Source organism: Thamnophis sirtalis, unplaced genomic scaffold (genome assembly GCF_051295495.1).
Source record: "Thamnophis sirtalis isolate CommonGarterSnake01/CBP01778 unplaced genomic scaffold, rThaSir2_p1.2 scaffold_6, whole genome shotgun sequence".
NCBI lineage: Eukaryota > Metazoa > Chordata > Lepidosauria > Squamata > Natricidae > Thamnophis > Thamnophis sirtalis.
In genome coordinates, this window is record NW_028261386.1 from 122,932,680 (window position 1) to 122,950,666 (window position 17,987).

At 41.7% G+C, this 17,987-nt stretch overlaps 1 protein-coding gene across 24 annotated transcripts in view; it reads right to left on the reverse strand.

Moving 5' to 3' along the window:
* The window catches only part of RIMS1 (regulating synaptic membrane exocytosis 1), a 324,358-nt gene that overhangs the window by 133,124 nt on the left and 173,247 nt on the right, over positions 1 to 17,987 (reverse strand). For all 24 annotated transcript variants that reach the window (XM_087718871.1, XM_087718872.1, XM_087718869.1 and 21 more), the window contains 2 exons: positions 17,647 to 17,984; positions 13,280 to 14,154 (listed from right to left, as the gene is read on the reverse strand). In XM_087718871.1, coding sequence (XP_087574997.1) covers positions 13,280 to 14,154; positions 17,647 to 17,984 — 1,213 coding nt within the window. The remainder of the gene's footprint in view (positions 1 to 13,279; positions 14,155 to 17,646; positions 17,985 to 17,987) is intronic.

Below are 17,987 nucleotides of genomic sequence, written 5' to 3' on the forward strand. Positions count from 1 at the left end.
GAAAAACAGAACTAGAAATCCAGACCTAACACTAATCTTCTTGCTCTGTACTTTTTTGTATTTTCTAACTTACCCATTTAGTTTATTGCATGGATTTATTTCCTGCCTTCTTCATCAGTCTCCAACATTCAATACTTTTCTCTACCAATACTTTTCTCTCTTTTTTTAAAGTTTTTTTATTTTTAGTTTTCAAAACAGACACAACACAAAAAATCCTCTTTCTTTACACACTGTAGAAAGTGTATCAGTTGGTTACAAATTTTTTTCGTGCGTTTCTTTCACAGTCACCCATGATTCATATTAATGCTAGTATTTTAAATCAAGTATATTTGTACATATTACCATCATCCTACCCCATTCTCGTTTGACTATAATTGTTTAAATGTCCATCATAAAACATATGAAAACTCAAGACATAAACACATACTGGCATCTCATTTGCTATTTCTAGTATCTCAATAACACTACTCCTTATGGCCTATTCTAGTTAACATCAATAACATTTAGTAACAAAGGTTTCTAATCTTCCTTTCCAAATCACTGTTTACAATTTACATCCAATTTCCCCATGTTGTACCCATACCTCTATATACATTGTTATCATTATCTCTCCTTTATTTGACTACATCATTATCATAATTTACTTCTTTGTTATTAATCTTTATATGTAACCAAACCATTTCTCATCTTCCTTTCATAGGTACCATTCAATATTCATATCCAATTACTACTTGTTATACCAATACATATGTATACATTATCATTTTCAATCGTTTATTTTAACCATATCTATTGTCTCTAAATTTCACTAAGTCCAACTAGTTTTAGATTAAATACTTTCATCTATCAGTTCCCATCCATCTAGTTCCCCTGTCCATATTCCACTTTTTCCATTTCCAGACAGAAACCATTCACCATACCATTTTCTTTGTCTCTTTATTGCTTGGGACTCTACCCTCTATTTTTCCCATTTGATAAGCATCTCCATCCTTTTCATCACATTTTTCTGTTAGGTGCTCTAATTTTTCAAACATTTTCTCAAATGTATTTGATAGTTTCTGTATTATCTCTTGCAAGCTGACAGTTTCTCTCTGTTGTTGGAAATAAACCATTGTTTCCGGCTGTTAAAACACTGCTGCTCTGACTTGGAAGATTTTTACAAGGTTACACCTAGGTTCACCATGAGATCTCTGGTTAAGGATATACTTCAAAGGAACATTTGTATAAACAAATGGTGCTTTACTTCTTATCACTTTCTATAAACAAACTGTGAGTTTTAAAGTTCCAGACCAGGATAATCAGTAGTGAAAGTAAAAGAATTTTGTTTTCAGTACTCAAGTTTTTAGTCTTCGAGTAGCAGTGTTATCTCTCCCTTTGTTGTTATAATTGCTGCAATTCTCTTTGTTCTTTTTGTATCTTTTAATATTCCAAGTTAAAAAAAGTCAAATGCTTACATGAAATAGAGAAGAATGAGTAAAAGACACATGTAGTGATGAATAAGAAGTTTAGTTTGTAGGTTATGAAAATAATATTAAAAATTATAGAAGAAGAAAACTTGATCCATTCATTTCAAACAGTTTGCATAAATTCCATCCATGAAAATAACGTTTAAACATTAAGATAATACACTGATCAAAACCATCCAAAGCTTAATTCCGCCGCTTATTTCTTTTATTCTTAGAATTAAATTAGCTTTACGTTTTTTATAGGCAGTCTCTTTTAAAATGGATAAAAATTCCTCACCAGCTGTAAACACTTTCTCTTCCATTTCCTTCCATTTTGGAGCCATCCCTACTTTGTCAGCCTAGGGGCTGAGCTTTTTACACCAGCTAAGAGACCTCCTGCATCAATCAGGGACTTTGTGATGTCCCTGTGATCAGCAGAATGTAGTCTTCCTGTTCACCGTCTCTACAGGACAATTTATGTTCGAATTGGACCACCCAGCGATAAAAGTATTGGCGGCGATCTTGGAGCATCGAGATTGGGCGACCATTTCGTAGCGACGTAGGCTCCTCCTCCACTTTTCTCTCTTTTAATCAGTCTACCAATGATGAAGTTTCTCAGAAATATTGTTTTGCTCCCTTCTAATTGTTCTACCTGCTCACTCTTTAAAATATACTTTCCTATTTTAATTCTTCTTTGTCTTCATTTTTGAGTTTTGATTCATTTGATACTCTGAACCCGTCATCCTTCTAATTCTCAATGTATAAATCCTCTTATTCATCCATATTTACTATTTATTGCCCATAAATTCAATGGTACCTGAATTCATATTCTTTTCTTTCTCTACTTAATGGCAGAGCAGCACTATTATTCCATCCTTCTTCATCTAACTGGAGATTATATCATTTATTTTTACTTCTACCACATTTTATTCTCAAAAATCAAGCCCAAGCTGGTTAACATAACCATGAAAAATAATTGTATCAATGTTATATTAAAGGACAACAATATGAAAACTTGACCATGAACATACTAAAACTAAAGGCAGCATAAACTAAGAGAAAGAAACCCCTGGATCTGTCTGTGAGTAGACTCTCTCCCTGCTCTCAGAAGGCTATGTTCCTCTCATTCAGTAATGTAATTCAAATTTTCTTAGTACCAGTTCTGTGGGCGTGGCTTGGTGGGCGTGGCAGGGGAAGGATACTGCAAAATCCCCATTCTCTCCCTGCTCCTGGGGCCAGTCAGAGGTGGTATTTGCCGGTTCTTCAAACTACTCAAAATTTCTGCTACCGGTTCTCCAGAACCTGTCAGAACCTGCTGAATTTCACCCCTGCTTGACATCTAATTGATGGGATGTCAAAACTTGCATGTGAATTGGATTAAAGTGAGGGAGAGGTGCGCAGAATCAGCCTCACTCTCTCTTCCCAGATTCCATCTTGCTCCAATACTAGGACAAGAGTCGAGACAGTTGGAGATGGGTACAGTGGTTGACCAGGGCGACTTTTGTGTCTTGCCGTGCTCTTAGTGTACCACATCGCTTGCAGAGACCACCTTCATGACTGTTGTCCTATTCTAATAGGTTTCATCCGCTCAATCCACCAGAATCTGTCTTCACATGCTTGGGATAGACAAGTCCCTATCTTACTGAAGGTCAATGACCCATCAGCTACTCTCAACCTGGTTTGGCCAGCCTGTCGAAGCTGTTGCCCAGGGTGTGGCTGCTGTGCATGCTACAGCTATTAGGAGCCACAGGGGAGAGCTGAGTTAAAATGATCTGGTTACCTCTCCACAGTAGGGACAGAATAAAACAGGGTGTGTGGGAATTGGCAAGATATCTGAATGACCTGATCTCCCCAAAACAAAGAACAGCTTTCTTCAGAGCCAGATTTAACATTCTTCCCTCAGCACTCCTCCAGGGCAGGTATAAAAGAACACCTATAGCCGAACACGTTTGTATATGTGGTAAAGGAGAAGTGGAAGATAATTCACATGTACTATTACACTGCGAGCTATACAGAGCTTGTAGGTCTGCACATATTCTCCCCTTATTAGAGAGATTGCCAGGGAGGGCAGACAATGTTTATCTAGGCTTTCAACTCCAGGACACTAACCAGGCTACCACGTATGCAGTGGCAAAGTTCTGTGCTGCTGCAATGTCCATAAGAAAAAAATTGGCTACAGTATAGTACCATCTTGTACCAATTATCTGGACATACCTTTAACAATCTTTGGACCATAATGTTATTATCCACTTTTAATGTAAATACTTTTAATTATATTTTAATGTTAGTATTTTCGTGGCACGACATAACCGCGGTAGACTAAAGCGCGCCGACAACACCGCGGTGCTAAAACCGCGATGTCAAAAGCGCGCCCACAACAGCACGCCCACAACAGCGCGCCGACAGAAGCACGATTTAACTTAAGGTAAGGTTTAGGGTTAGGTTTAGGGTTAGGTTTAGAGTAGGTTTAGGGTAGGTTTAGCGTTAGGTTTAGGGTTAGATTTAGGGTTATTTTTAGGGTTATGTTACAGTGCACTTCTGTCGGCGCGCTGTTGTCGGCGCGCTGTTGTTGTGCGGTTTTGACGGTGCGGTTTTGTCACCGCGCTTTAGTCACACGCGCTTTAGTCTACCGCGGTTTTGTGGTGGAACCAGTATTTTTAATATAGTGTAAAGACAAATGTATATTGCTGGTCTTTGACCGTAATAAAGATCTTACTTACTTACTTACTGATCTGCCCTAAAAGGACATGACATGCTCCTACAATAGAGGTGCTACCCCTCCTGGACACCCCGCACACCCCATGAACAATGAATATGGTATTTTTGGGTTGAAATTCTTAGCATCCTTTTCATTATTCTGCAAAAAAGCAGGCCACAAGTACAATCTGGAAACTTTGATACTGAACTATATTTCCAGCAGGGATTTCTTCTGAAAATCTTTCTTTGAAATGCTTTTTAACTCTGAAGGGGCATTTTAAAAAGTAGTTTGTTCGCTTTGCTAAGCTATTTTACCCGACAATCGTATACACAGAAAGAAGGGAGAGGAGTTAAAGGACTGCATCAGATCAACTTTCATTACGCAGCATTGCTTTTCTTCTTTTGACCTCATTTGCCTCTATGGAAAGCAAAAAAGCCAACAACAGCCCAGATTCGATATAGTATTTAATACTTTTTTAATATTGTCATGAGGAACAAACCTAATCCTTATCAACGTTTTCTAGGCCAAGCTATGATTAGGCTCATGTTGGCATAGATTAAAGAAATCTACAGTATATGTGTGCAACGTTCTGTATGTACCCACTGAATTTTCAGCCTGTCAAGGGCGTTATTCTCATTAATAAAAGGCACAATTTGTTTTCACTGCAAAAAGGAAGGAAAAAAGAAAATTTCATCAACAGATTAAATTTTGGGATGAGTCCCAAAGTAGTTGCAAGTGATTGCCAGGAAGCTACTGGCTTCAAGATTTGACATTCTGGCTCCTGTGATCCTCTTCATCTTACTCCTTCCTTGTACAGGAACCATATTTTTCAGAGTATAAGACGCACCGGAATATAAGACGCACCCAGATTTTGAAGAGGTAAATTTTAAAAAAAGTTTTTGCTCTCTGCAGGCCTCTCAAACCCTCTACGCCTCATTTTTTTTGTGAAAAACAGGGCATGCAGAGAGTTTGAAAGGCCTGAAAAGTGTTCTTGAGGGTGAGTGGGGGAAAACAAGCAAAAAACCCTCATTTTTCATGAAAAAGGGACTATTCCCACCCTCCAAAGGGCATACATAGCATTTAGGAGGCTTGTATAGTGCTCCTGGCTGGGGGGGGGGGGCAAAAATGAGCAAAAAATAGACACTTTTTTCCTCTTGTTTTTGCCCTCCCCAGCCCACAGGAGCCCCTTACAGGCCTCCCAAACCTTCTGCATGTCCATTTTTGTGAAGGGGGCGGGGTTTCGGGAAGCCAAATATGCTGTATTCAGTGTATAAGACGCATCAGATTTTCACCCTCTTTTTTGGGGGGGGAGATGTGTCTTATACTCCGAAAAATATGGTAATCCTCGTTTCACTCAGTGACTGTTCAAAGTTACAACAGCACTGAAAGAAATGACTTATATGACTGTTTTTCACACTTAAGACTGTTGTAACATCCCCAGTCACTTGATAAAAATTCAGATGCTTGGCAACTGACTCATATTTATATGCATTGTCCCAGGATCATGTGACCACCTTCTGCGGCCTTCTCACAAGCAGAGTCAATAGGAAAGCCAGATTCACTTAACAACTTTGTTACTAACTTGACAACTTCAGTGATTCACTTAACAAACATGGCATGAAAAGTCTTAAAATGGGGCAAAATTCACATAACAACTGACTCACTTAGCAACATAATTTTTGGGCTCGATGGTGATCGTAAGTCAAGGACACCATGATGTACATTCATCTGGCATACTTCCATTCAAGTGTACTGACCAGATTCCAACTTAGATTCTGGGGAACAGGCCTTCAGAAGAATTCAGAAAAATTGGACAAAGCACAAAGACGTTGAATAAGGATAGATCTTATAAAAAATACTAAGGTGTTGTGGCCCAGCAGGAGCCATTGGAGCTGCCACCAGACTCCAACAGCGAGGGACCCTATGAGTCGGCTTTGGAGGATATGGAGGACCTTGGACAGAGTTCCGACCCCGAGCAGGGCGCAGAGAGGCTAGTTGGCCACCAGGAGGTGCCTGAGCCTTGGACCAGTGGAGAAGAGACAAGTGTGTGGTCCCGACGTCAGCAGTGAGTTGTTCCTGGATGCCAGGCACCGGAGAGCTAATAGGCGTAAGGAACAATTACGCAGTTACAGGAGGTAATTGCACTCAGCTGGTGGTAATGAGGCTCCTCTCCAGACTATAAAAGGAACGCTTGTGCACACGCCCCTTTTTCAGAAGTCAACGCAGGAACTAATGTCGGAGAACATTATTGTGAGCTTGGCAGGCTGGATTGCTGCCCTGGCTTATCTGTGCCGGTTTGTTGCCAAGGACCTGTCTGTCTGTGAATAAATTCCATAAAGTATCTTTGGCTTGAAGTGTTTTGGTGTGGGACAAGGGAACACTAAAGTAACTAGGTAAATTTAATTTGAAAAAGATTACTCAGTAGAGATAAAATATAAATCTTCAAACACCTGATGGTATGACATCTAATAAGGCATGTTCGCTATCATCCCAGAGTGCAGAACATGAAATAAAAGGTAAACAAAGGACATGGTGGAATATTGGGGGTGGGGGGATTCTAATTTCATGTGTAGTATGACCATGGAGCCAACTTCTTATGTGATGGGCCTTCTTTTGCTAGATGTTGTCATACACATTTATGGCAGAATCTTTCATTTCGATTCCTGCACTAAGCCAGAAGGTATGTGAAGAAAAGATCTACAGAGTTTAGATGACCTAGAATTTCTTTAAAATACTCGTCAGCTTTTTTACTTGATATATTCCTATGTAGAAAATGGCATATCTTAAAGATCACTCAAATGAGAGATATAAACGAGACTGGAAAAAATGGATTGACTATATACAAAATAAATATGGGACTAAGAAATTCCAGTTAGCCTATGCTTAAGGTCAGGAATGATTGAAATTGTTTAAAGTTAGCTTAGCAAGAAGAAGCTAAGATCAATGTAGAGATGTTATTAATTTTTTTATTTCCTTTTTCTCAATAGATTTTAGACTGTGTTTGTTAAAAATCTATACTGTGTACGGGTTCTGGGAAGTGGGGGAGGAAGGAGGTGGGGGGTCGGGGGAGAGGGTGGGGGAGGGAGGGACATATATTAGGTTAGACACGATGTGTTAGATCTCAATGCAATGTGACTTCACATGTATACTGTTTTTCTTTAATTTTTCTTTAAAAATAGGATAAGCCAAGTACATCAACATACACTGGAAATACACCAAGGGGAGGAGGAGTAGGAAAGAAGAAGGATGGGTAGAGAGGGATGGGAGAGAGGGTGGGGGGGGGAAGGTGAAAAGGAAGGGTGGAGCGGATTTGGAGAGAGGAGTGGCAGAGGGGGAGGGGAAGTAGGGTGGAGGGGGATGATGGAGGGAAGATAGAAAGTTGGAGGGTGGTGGAAGGAAGAGGTGTATGGAGGGTCAAAGAGGTATATTGGGCTTTTATTCTCTGGGGCATTCTCGACAAGAGGAATTGACGCAATTATTGTTTAATATACTGTATGGTGTATACATGTGAGTGTATGAAAATGAAAAATGAAAATAAAAAATATATAACAAAAAAAAAGTTTTACAGAGTTTAGGTGACCTAGAATTTCTTTAAAATACCTAGAAAGACTTTCAGCTTTTTTACTTGATATATTCCTATGTAGAAAATGGAAAAATTGGATGGTGAATTACATTCTTGCTCACCAAACAAAGCAGATTCATGTCAGGTTTGAAGGCGGTCTTTCAGCAATTGATCAGTAAATGTTAAACCATAAATGGCATGATAGGAACCCTAAAATGAATCACAATTTATTTTGCAGCCATAGAAGAATAACGGAAAGGAATGGGAGCCCCTATGGTTCAAGACTTGGTTTAACATTGCAGAGATCAGTGCATGCATTGCTAAAGTATGTTATCTGCAAACTAGACCTTGAGGGAGGCAATTACTTCTATTGCCTGCATCAGTTATTGGAAGCATTTTATATTTTCCAATTTCCTTTTGAAAATGTTATTTTCATCATTTCACTAGTTGTGTAATCAATAATGTAAAGGCTCAGATTGACCTTTCAAACAATATATGTTGCAATCTTATAGCTAAGTCAGAAAACTATAGGTAAGAATGGTTGGAAGCCCAGGTTTCTAAGACATCTTTTGTCTTCTAAGAAAAGGCATCTAGAACTTGCAACAATCCTTCATTATATGCACAAGTCCATGCATGTACAGGTAGCCCTCAATTTATCACCACTATTGGGATCAGAATATCCATTGCTAAAGTACAGCAGCTGTGGACCTGATTTTACAACGCTTTTTGCCCCGTTTGTTAAGCAAATCACTGCAGCTCTTAAGTGACTCACATGGTCATCAAGAAAATCCAGCTTCCTCCATGGACTACTATGTTTTTTGAAAGTTGACTTGGAAGGTCAACTTTGATCTCATGACTCCAGGATACTGCAACCATCATAAATTTGAATTTGAATTTGAATTTCCTTTATTTGTACGCCGCCCTTTTCCCTGAGGGGACTCAGGGCGGCTCACAATTCAAAAAGGGAGGGGGGGGAAGACAAACAGTATTCCAATATGGAAACAATACAACATATTAAAAGAGAGCACAACAGTCACACAATTCGGGTGGGGTTGGAATCTTAACCCCAGGCCAGCCAGGACAGCCAGATCTTCAAAGTGGCGCGGAAGGATTGGAGGGTGGTGAGGGTCCGAATCTCCACGGGGAGTTCGTTCCAGAGGGTCGGAGCAGCCACCGAGAAGGCTCTCCTCCGGGTAGTTGCCAGTTTGCACTGGCTAGTAGATGGAATTCGGAGGAGGCCTAATCGATGCGATCGTATCGGTCTAGTGGAGGTAATTGGCAGTAGGCGGTCTCTCAAATACCCAGGCCCACTACCATGAAGGGCTTTATAGGTGATAAGTAGCACCTTGAAGCGCACCCGGAGATCGACAGGCAGCCAATGCAGCTTGCGGAGGATAGGTGTAACGTGGGTGAAGCGAGGTGCACCCACAATCGCTCGCGCGGCTGCATTCTGGACAAGCTGAAGTCACCGAATGCCAATGGCCATGAATCCAAAATGTGACCAGGTGTTTGAGGGGATGCTGTGTTGGTTGTAACAGGGAGGACTGATTGCAGTCACTTTTTTTCACTGCCATTGAAACTTTGAATGGTCACTAATTGAATTGTAAGTCGAGGACTACATGAATATTAAAGACAGCTGCCAATTTTAGCTTCGTTTATTTCCTATAGGTTTTAGTAGTTGCTGTTGGTATAGATTTTGGAACTGAGTCAGTGGACTCAGGGGACAAGTTTTCTTAGAACTTGATTTCACCTTGGACATTAGTTTATAAATACATACATTGTAAAAGGGCCTTTACAGGCCATTAAAGTAATTAACAATTGTTAACAATGTAGAAAGGTAGTACAGCTTATTGAATTAAGTCTATGGTTAGAGATACGAAATTTCTCATGGTGCTTCTCATGGTGGACTATCACGGCCAGTCTTACCACCAGTCTGTGGTGTAGGAGCAGGGGTGGGTTCTTATCCAATTTTTTGTTGAATAACAGGTAAGCATGCCAACCATATACCAGATCGTGTCCCTCAATATTCAATATTCTATCATTAGTTAAATGAGTCCAATCACTAATTACAGATAGTGCCACTGCATCATAATATAGTTTTAGGTTAGGTAGTTTCAAGCCTCCTCTCTCACGTACATCTTGCATTATTTTCATCTTTACCCTCGGCTTCTTTCCTGCCCACACAAATTTGTTGATACCCTTCTGCCATTCTAAAAGATTCACATCTTTTTTAAGTATAGGTAACATTTGGAAAAGAAATAAAATTTTTGGTAAGATGTTCATTTTCACTGCCGCTATCCTACCCAACAAAGATAAGTGCAATTTCTCCCATTTGTTCATCTCTGTCTGTATACTATGCCAAAGTGGTTCATAACTTCACACATAATTATGCTTATATAGTTTCCCATTTGAAGTTAAGATGTTAACTCCAAGATATTTGACTTTTTTAACTACCTCACATCCTAGCATCACTCCTAGTTCTTCCTTTTCATATTTATAGCTAATATTTTTGTTTTTCCTAAATTCATTTTAAAACCAGACACTTGACTATATTGATTAATCGTATTCATTAAGACCATACTGGATTCCTGCGGTTGTTCCAATATTATGACCAAATCATCCGCAAAAGCGCGCACTCTGTATTCTTGCTGCCTAATCTTGATACCTTTTAGGCCATCCAAGCCCCGTATTTTATAGTCCTAACCTCTTCTATAGAAGAGGTTCCACAAATTACCGTGCCATTTAGAACCAGGTCCAGCTCCCTCCCCCTGCCCGTCCGCACCACGCTTTCCCCACCCACCACTCACTGATTGGCTGGCTCACCAATCAGCCCGCCCACCTCTAAGAGTCCTATCTAAATCTTAAAGTCTTAAAACTGTCAAGTTTTAACATCCCTGGGTTTTTTTTTCTAAAGGATTAGAGGTGCGAGGGTCTTGACAGCTTTAAGACTTGTGTGCTTCAAATGCTAGAGTTTCTGAGGCAACATTTTGGTTGCTAAGCAAGTGAGTTTCACCACATTTTACAAGTTGGCCACGCCCACCCAGTCACATGACTGCCAAGCCACTCCCACCCAGTCACATAGCCAGCAAGCCACTCCCACAAAGCAGGCCACACCTACAGAAAAGGTTCTAAAAATTTTTGAAACCCACCACTGTGTAGGAGGCAATCGACTGAAATGGTGGTTGCTGGGAAGCAATAGTATGAGAACTTGTTGGAGGAGAGAGAGTACCAATTTGTTTTTTTAAACTAAAAGAGAGTAGAGTTTCCCCAGTCTCCAAATAATGTACCATTAAAAAGAACGAGTCATCTTAGATATACTGAAAATATAGTAAGAGAGAAAGTGGGTTTTCTTCCTTTCTAATTCTTCCTATTTTCTTCCTATATCTAATCCAGAGGTGGGTTCCTACCAGTTCGCACCTATTCGGTAGAACCGGTTCATCAAATCTACCGAACCGGTTAGAAGAGGTTCCACCAGTGGACCCGGAAAGCAGGCCACACCTACAGAAGAGGTTCCAAAAAATTTTGAAACCCACCACTGGTCCTTGGATATGATTATTCTACACTATCATGCTCATATTTATAAAACTCAGTACTTCTGTGAAAGGTAAAGATGGCTACTGCGTTTGTGGTGCAATCAGAACATTGCGTGTGTTGAAGTTGTTTTAACGCAAACCAAAGATGCCTTTTAAAAAACAAGTTTACATCATATTCTTATGCATGCCAGTGCTGTGTGTGAGGTAATTTAAGGTGGTTCTGACAAGTGTCGTCAGCATCTTCATATACGGTCACATGGGTGGCAAGCCACTACCATCCGGCCACATGGGCGGCAAGCCACTCCCACAAAGGAGGCCACACCCACAGAGTAGGTTCGAACAATTTTTGAAACCCACCACCGATCTAATCCTTCTTTGTAGATTGTCTTAAATTCTACATTATTTTTCTTATGGAGGAAAAAGAATTCAGTGTGCTTTTAGGCAGAGCATCATAAAGACCTAACCCAGTTTTCTCATTTTGCCTATCCCAACCAGACACATTATACTTGGCAGCAGCCTTTCTCAACAGGGAAGAGTCCTGTGTAGTTTTGAGATGTGACTGAACATTGAAAGAAGATTGTAATCTTCTAAGTTTAACGTGGAAAACTGGACTGCGTTTCTTTGTGCAGAATAAAGAAAAATAGCTTGGGGTTTTCCCCTCTTTGCTTATGTGCTTGCGGTTAAAAAAACGTTTATAAATTATCTAAATAAAGAAGGGAAAAATCAACCAAGTGTGTGTGGAGTGGGGGTGTGTGTGTCTGATATTAATCAGTGGAAGGAGAGTCAGTGTGGTGTAGGGATTAAAGTATTCTGTTACAACTGGTGGTACAGAGAACTGGTGGAGAGTCTATAATCAGGTTGCTGTAACCATATAGTGAAATGGGGGAAAAAACAAAAGCATTTGTCACTTATCATATCATAGAATAAACTACACTGCTTCACAGGTAAATATCCTATCCATAGTGCAATAATTTCTTTTTTTGGGGGGGAGAAAAGAGCACAGCATCTAAACACACAAACTACGCATAAGACAGGGAAGAAAAGAGGTGAGGAACTCAAGCAAAAGGATGGGAGGTATAATAGGTATAGCAATAGCACTTAGACTTATATATCGCTTCATAGTGCTTTTACAGCCTTCTCTAAGCGGTTTAGAGTCAGCCTATTGCCCCCAACAATCTGGGTTCTCATTTTAATGACCTTGGAAGGATGGAAGGCTGAGTCAACCTTGAGCCAGTGAGAGTCAAACAGCTGGCAGTCAGCAGAAGTAGCAATAGCAATAGCAGTTAGACTTATATACCGCTTCATAGGGCCCTCTCTAAGCGGTTTACAGAGTCAGCATATTGCCCCCAACAACAATCCGGGTCCTCATTTCACCCACCTCGGAAGGATGGAAGGCTGAGTCAACCTTGAGCCGGTGAGATTTGAACAGCCGAACTGCAGAACTGCAATCAGCTGAAGTAGCCTGCAGTGCTGCATTTAACCACTGCGCCACCTCGGCTAGGATATAGTACTGCATTCTAACTACTGTGGCTCTTAAGTATGTACTCCTTACTGCTATAATTCTCTTACCAAGATTTAACCCAATCCATAAGAGCTTGCAGCAGTTCAGATTTTGAAAAGTTACCCCTCGAACACCTTCACCATATTAGCATAGTAACACTAGTATAATAACCATGTAGTAATGGGTGTGCGGAGAACATTCATACATACATAAGCAGTTCAGGCCTGTACAGCAGAGGTTCTTACTGATTCGGACTGCTTCAGCTGAATAGGTAGTAACTTGGCGGTCTGGGTCGCTGGAACCGGCAGCGACCCAGGCCTGCCACGCCCCCGAACCGGTTCTCTCGGCAGCACCTATGGAGTCACCATCTTGTTTTTTGGCTTCTGCACGTGCGCAGAAGCATTTTTCTTAGTACTGTCCATACGCGCATAACACACATCAAGTGCGTGCGCGGCGCATCTCTAAGCGAACCGGCAGTAGCAGCAGCCGGAACCCACCCCTGCTGTACAGTTCTTTTTGTTTGCTTAAAGGAAGACTTACCTTTTTCACTGACACTTTCACTTTCTATTTCCACATCATCGCAGCTGGTATATTCAGGAGTTGATGCTCCTTCTTCCTCCGAGCTGCTGACGGACATCTGCCTTTTTTTCCCACCGCGTTTTGATCTATGAGGTTTTGGGGGGGAGGGTCTCACTGATTCCGACTGATCAGAACTCAGGGAATCGTTCCTTAGCATGGTTTCTATTTTCTCCCGCTTTGCTTTCCGGCTGAGAATAGCAGAGCTGGGATCTAAGCGAGTTTGTGCTTTGAAGGAATCGTGATTTTTGGATTCCAAATGTTCCGTAAGAACCATGCTGTGGCGAGGCGATGATGGGGCATGAGAAATCAATTGTTTAGAAACAGAAATCCTGACATCGCCTGCTCTTTCTATTGGATATGTCCTCTGGGCATCCGCGTGGGATTTCATATCCTGAGTTCCTTGCAACTGGGAATGCTTTCCAAGGTTATTCTCAGGCACCTCGGGCTCCTCAACTTCAGTGTGAGGCAAGGCAACATCGCTGTGTCTTCTCTCATGCCGCACTTTGGAAACTTTTGCATGCATGCGCATCTGCTGCTCTTCCGGGTGGGGTTTCACGGGGTACCTTGCAAGATTGGGATCGCTTCTATATCGGGTATATTCATCTTCTTTCCTCTGTTTTTCTTCATTAACCGTCTTGCCTTCCTCGAAATGGGGAGGGAAGTCGGAGTAGTCTTGAGACCTCCCTTTCTCTAATCTCCTCCCATCACGCCTTTCTTTACTTCCCTTCTCGTCTGTTTGTCCTTCACTCTGCTGCAGTGAAGACTTTGGCACACGTTTTCGCTCAGCTTTCACACCTCCTTTCCCATTTTGCTCCAAAGCGGTGGGTATCTTCTTCCTGATATAATGAGGAGGTAAGAAGAGAAATTTACTTATTTAGAAATTGTACATAGCCCCCATCTTGAATACCTAACTCTGGGCAGAGAGCAACCCACCCAATATGAACACAACTGATGAAAATAATCCTATGCTAGCAAAAAACAACAACACCACAATTCAATAATAGCACATATACATTAGCCCCCACCCATTCCCCAATGCTCGGGGGGGGTAGGCAGATTTTAACAGCTCTCCAGAATGTCAAGATAGAATGGAACAACTTGGTGTGGCCAGCTCGCCATAGAGCCGAGGTGGCGCAGTGATTAGAGTGCAGCACTGCAGGCTACTTCAGCTGACTGCAGTTCTGCAGTTCGGCTGTTCAAATCTCACCAGCTCAGGGTTGACTCAGCCTTCCATCCTTCCGAGGTGGGTAAAATGAGGACCCGGATTGTTGTTGGGGGCAATATGCTAACTCTGTAAACCGCTTAGAAAGGGCTGAAAGCCCTATGAAGCGGTATATAAGTAAGAGCCAAGGTGGCGCAGTGGTTAAATGCAGCACTGCAAGCTACTGCTAGATCAGCAGTTCAGCAGTTCAAATCCCACCGGCTCAGGGTTGACTCAGCCTTCCATCCTTCCGAGGTGGGTAAAATGAGGACCCAGATTGTTGGGGGCAATATGCTGACTCTCTGTAAACCGCTTAGAGAGGGCTGAAAGCCCTATGAAGCGGTATATAAGTCTACTGCTATATAAGTCTAACTGCTATTGCTTTTGCTATCTCACCATTGCCAACTTGCCATGAACAACTCATTGCCGCCAGCTTGCCATGGGACGATAACTCAATGCAATAAAAATTATCCGCCGTTGTTTCTTTGAGATTATTTTCATTTTTGTGGAAATGGACGAAAATGAACATAATATTGAAGAAATAGTGACGGATAATATTTATCACATTGAGTTATCTCACGTGGAATTGTCCCATGGCAAGCCGTTGGCTACAGCAAGTTGTCCCATGGAGAGTTGGCCACAGCGAGTTGGCCATGGCGAGTTAATGTTAATGTTTAATAAATTTATATGCCACCCAATCCCGAAGGACTTGGCTGCGACAAGATGGCTGCAACCAGGCCAAGAGGGTGGCATTTGAATTTTAGGGAGAGACACACTTCCTTAGTCTCACCAGATTGAGAGAGGAGACCAAAAGTATGCCCACCCTGTTAGATTTGGTGGAATGGGCAGAAGGCCTCAAAGACAGATGCGAGTCACCTTTTAAGCTTTAAAACTAATAACCAATACTGTGAGTTGCCCTTAGAACTGGAACCAGGGCAGACCATGCAAGAGAGGTCTTGCACAGACAAATTCTGGAACACCCAAACCTGCACACTCCACTGCATTCTGCCTAAATAAAATAAATAAAAGGTTTAAATTATTTGTGTAAAATTATCTGAATGCCTGTCTGAAAACTAATGCTAGTCTGCAGCCGACTGATGCTGTTATGATGTATTTCTTCAAGCAAGAAATGTCAGATAGAACAATATCTTCAGTGTTGTTTCAGTGTGACTGAGTGTAATTATAACTCAGATAGAAATTCCCACTTTTTCCTAATCGTACCAAGCAAACACTGGATCTTCTAGGAACTCATTTCTTTCCTTGCTAGAAAAGAACATTAAGTTCCTGGCCAGCTGACCCACTTCTAGGAAGTGGGTGGGTCCTAAAGATCCAATATGACCAGGCACAATACAGTAATCAGTCAGGATTTTCTTTACTACTATTCTTAATGAAGTTTTGGTCATTAGTGGGCCAGGGTTTTTGACCAACAATATTTGGAAGAATGGAACAATATTTGTTACCACTTTGATACAGCCATAGTTACACCTGTCTCCTGCTGATACAGAAGAAAATGTTGGATCCCTTTTCTTTAGTGACTCCCATGAGTCACATCTGGACAGTTATCAAATTACATTCGGTTCAGTTCAGGACAATTAATTTTCTAACATCCTTAATTACCCTTTTGTATTAGAGTTGCCAAAATAGTTTTGTGATATTGTTTTTTAAATTTTAAAATCTTTTAATTAGGCGGATATGCTATCTGGAATTCAATCTTAATTAAGGTTATTCATACATTGGAAAATTCTCATTTAGTTCCTTATATTGGAACATTTTTAAAAAATACCTGGAAAATGCAATAGTTCAAAATTTGATTTGATTTGATTTATTGCATTTCTATGCCGCCCTATTCCCAGAGGGACTCAGGGCGGCTCACAAACCAAGTAAGGGGGGGGGATACAGACAGGAGGAAAACAATGGACAGACAACTACAACAATTTAAAAACAATCAACAACCACACAATTTGAGCAAGGACGTGGAACTCGTCAGCCCCAGGCCTGTCGGAACAACCAAGTTTTAAGGGCTTTGCAGAAAGCCTGAAGGGTGGTGAGGGTCCGAATCTCCATGGGGAGCTCATTCCAGAGGGTCGGAGCAGCCACAGAGAAGGCCCTCCTCCGGGTGGTAGCCAATCGGCATTGGCGGGTAGATGGAATTCAGAGGAGGCCTAGTCTGTGGGATCTAATAGGTCTGTTGGAGGTAATTGGCAGCAGGCGGTCTCTCAAGTACCCAGGTCCAATACCATGAAGGGCTTTATAAGTGACGACTAGCACCTTGAAGCATATCCGAAGACCAATAGGCAGCCAGTGCAGCTCGCCTCCTGCCACTTACCTCCCAATGACCAACAAGATCGCACAGATTGGGCCTCCACCGGGTGCTGTCGACTGGACAATGCCGGTTGGCGGCCCCCCGAGGGAGGGCCTTCTCTGTAGCTGCGCCGGCCCTATGGAACCCATAGAGATCTAGACCCTTACCACTCTCCCGGCCTTCCGTAAAGCCACCAAGACCTGGCTGTTCCGGCAGGCCTGGGGCTGTTGATCGATATCCAGCCCCACTCTGACAGAATGGATGATGTGGAATTTTAATATTGCACCTTTAATTTTAATTTTAAATGCTTCTTTTATCATGCCTGTAAGCCGCTCAGAGACCCAAGGGAGTGGGCGGCATACAAATTTCAATAAATTGAAATTGAAATGTGAGCTCCTGTGTTGATCATGTGCATGTATATTTGGGGGGGGGGGGGTTGTGTCATTTTTCTCTTTTATTCCATCTTCTGATTTCTCCTAGGCTTGCCTATTCTGCCCTTGCCCTTCTCATCTGGTAGAAGAGTTAACTGGAATTCCTCCCTCCCTCCCTACTCATACTTCGCTGAGTATGTTTAAGAGTAGCTGTTGAAGGCAGTCTCAAAGTTCTCCTCCTTTCTCATTGACGCTTCAGACGTTGACAATCAACTTCTACTCAATCAACATTCGTTCATTGACAATCAACTTCTATGATAAAGGACAGATAATTTTCTTCACTTGCAATAAACCCTCCGCACTGCCTAACCTTACAGTTGTGGTTTCCCCATAATTATTCAGGAAGAATCCTGAATTAGCATCAACATTACCTCTGAATTAGCATCAACATTACCTCTCTCTTGGGGGTTCACTTCTAGATCTCGAAGCATTTTGTTTCTGTTCCGAGCCCATAGTTTGTTGTGACACTTCTGGGGCTTTCCTTCTGTTGGCTTGCACACCGGATGTTTCTTGTGAAGTTGCGGCTGCTGTGTTTAGGGGTATTTGAGATCGTGACCGTTCCTGAAGCCGAGCTTTCTTTTCTCTAGGAGATTCTGAACCAGCACCAGTAGCTGTGTCACTCAGCGTACCATCGTGACTGGATGGCTGTTGTGGACCACTCCCGAAAAACCATGCTCCGGATTTAGTTAGGATCTCTTGTTGCTTCCGGCATAAGTTGCATACCCACATAACCTA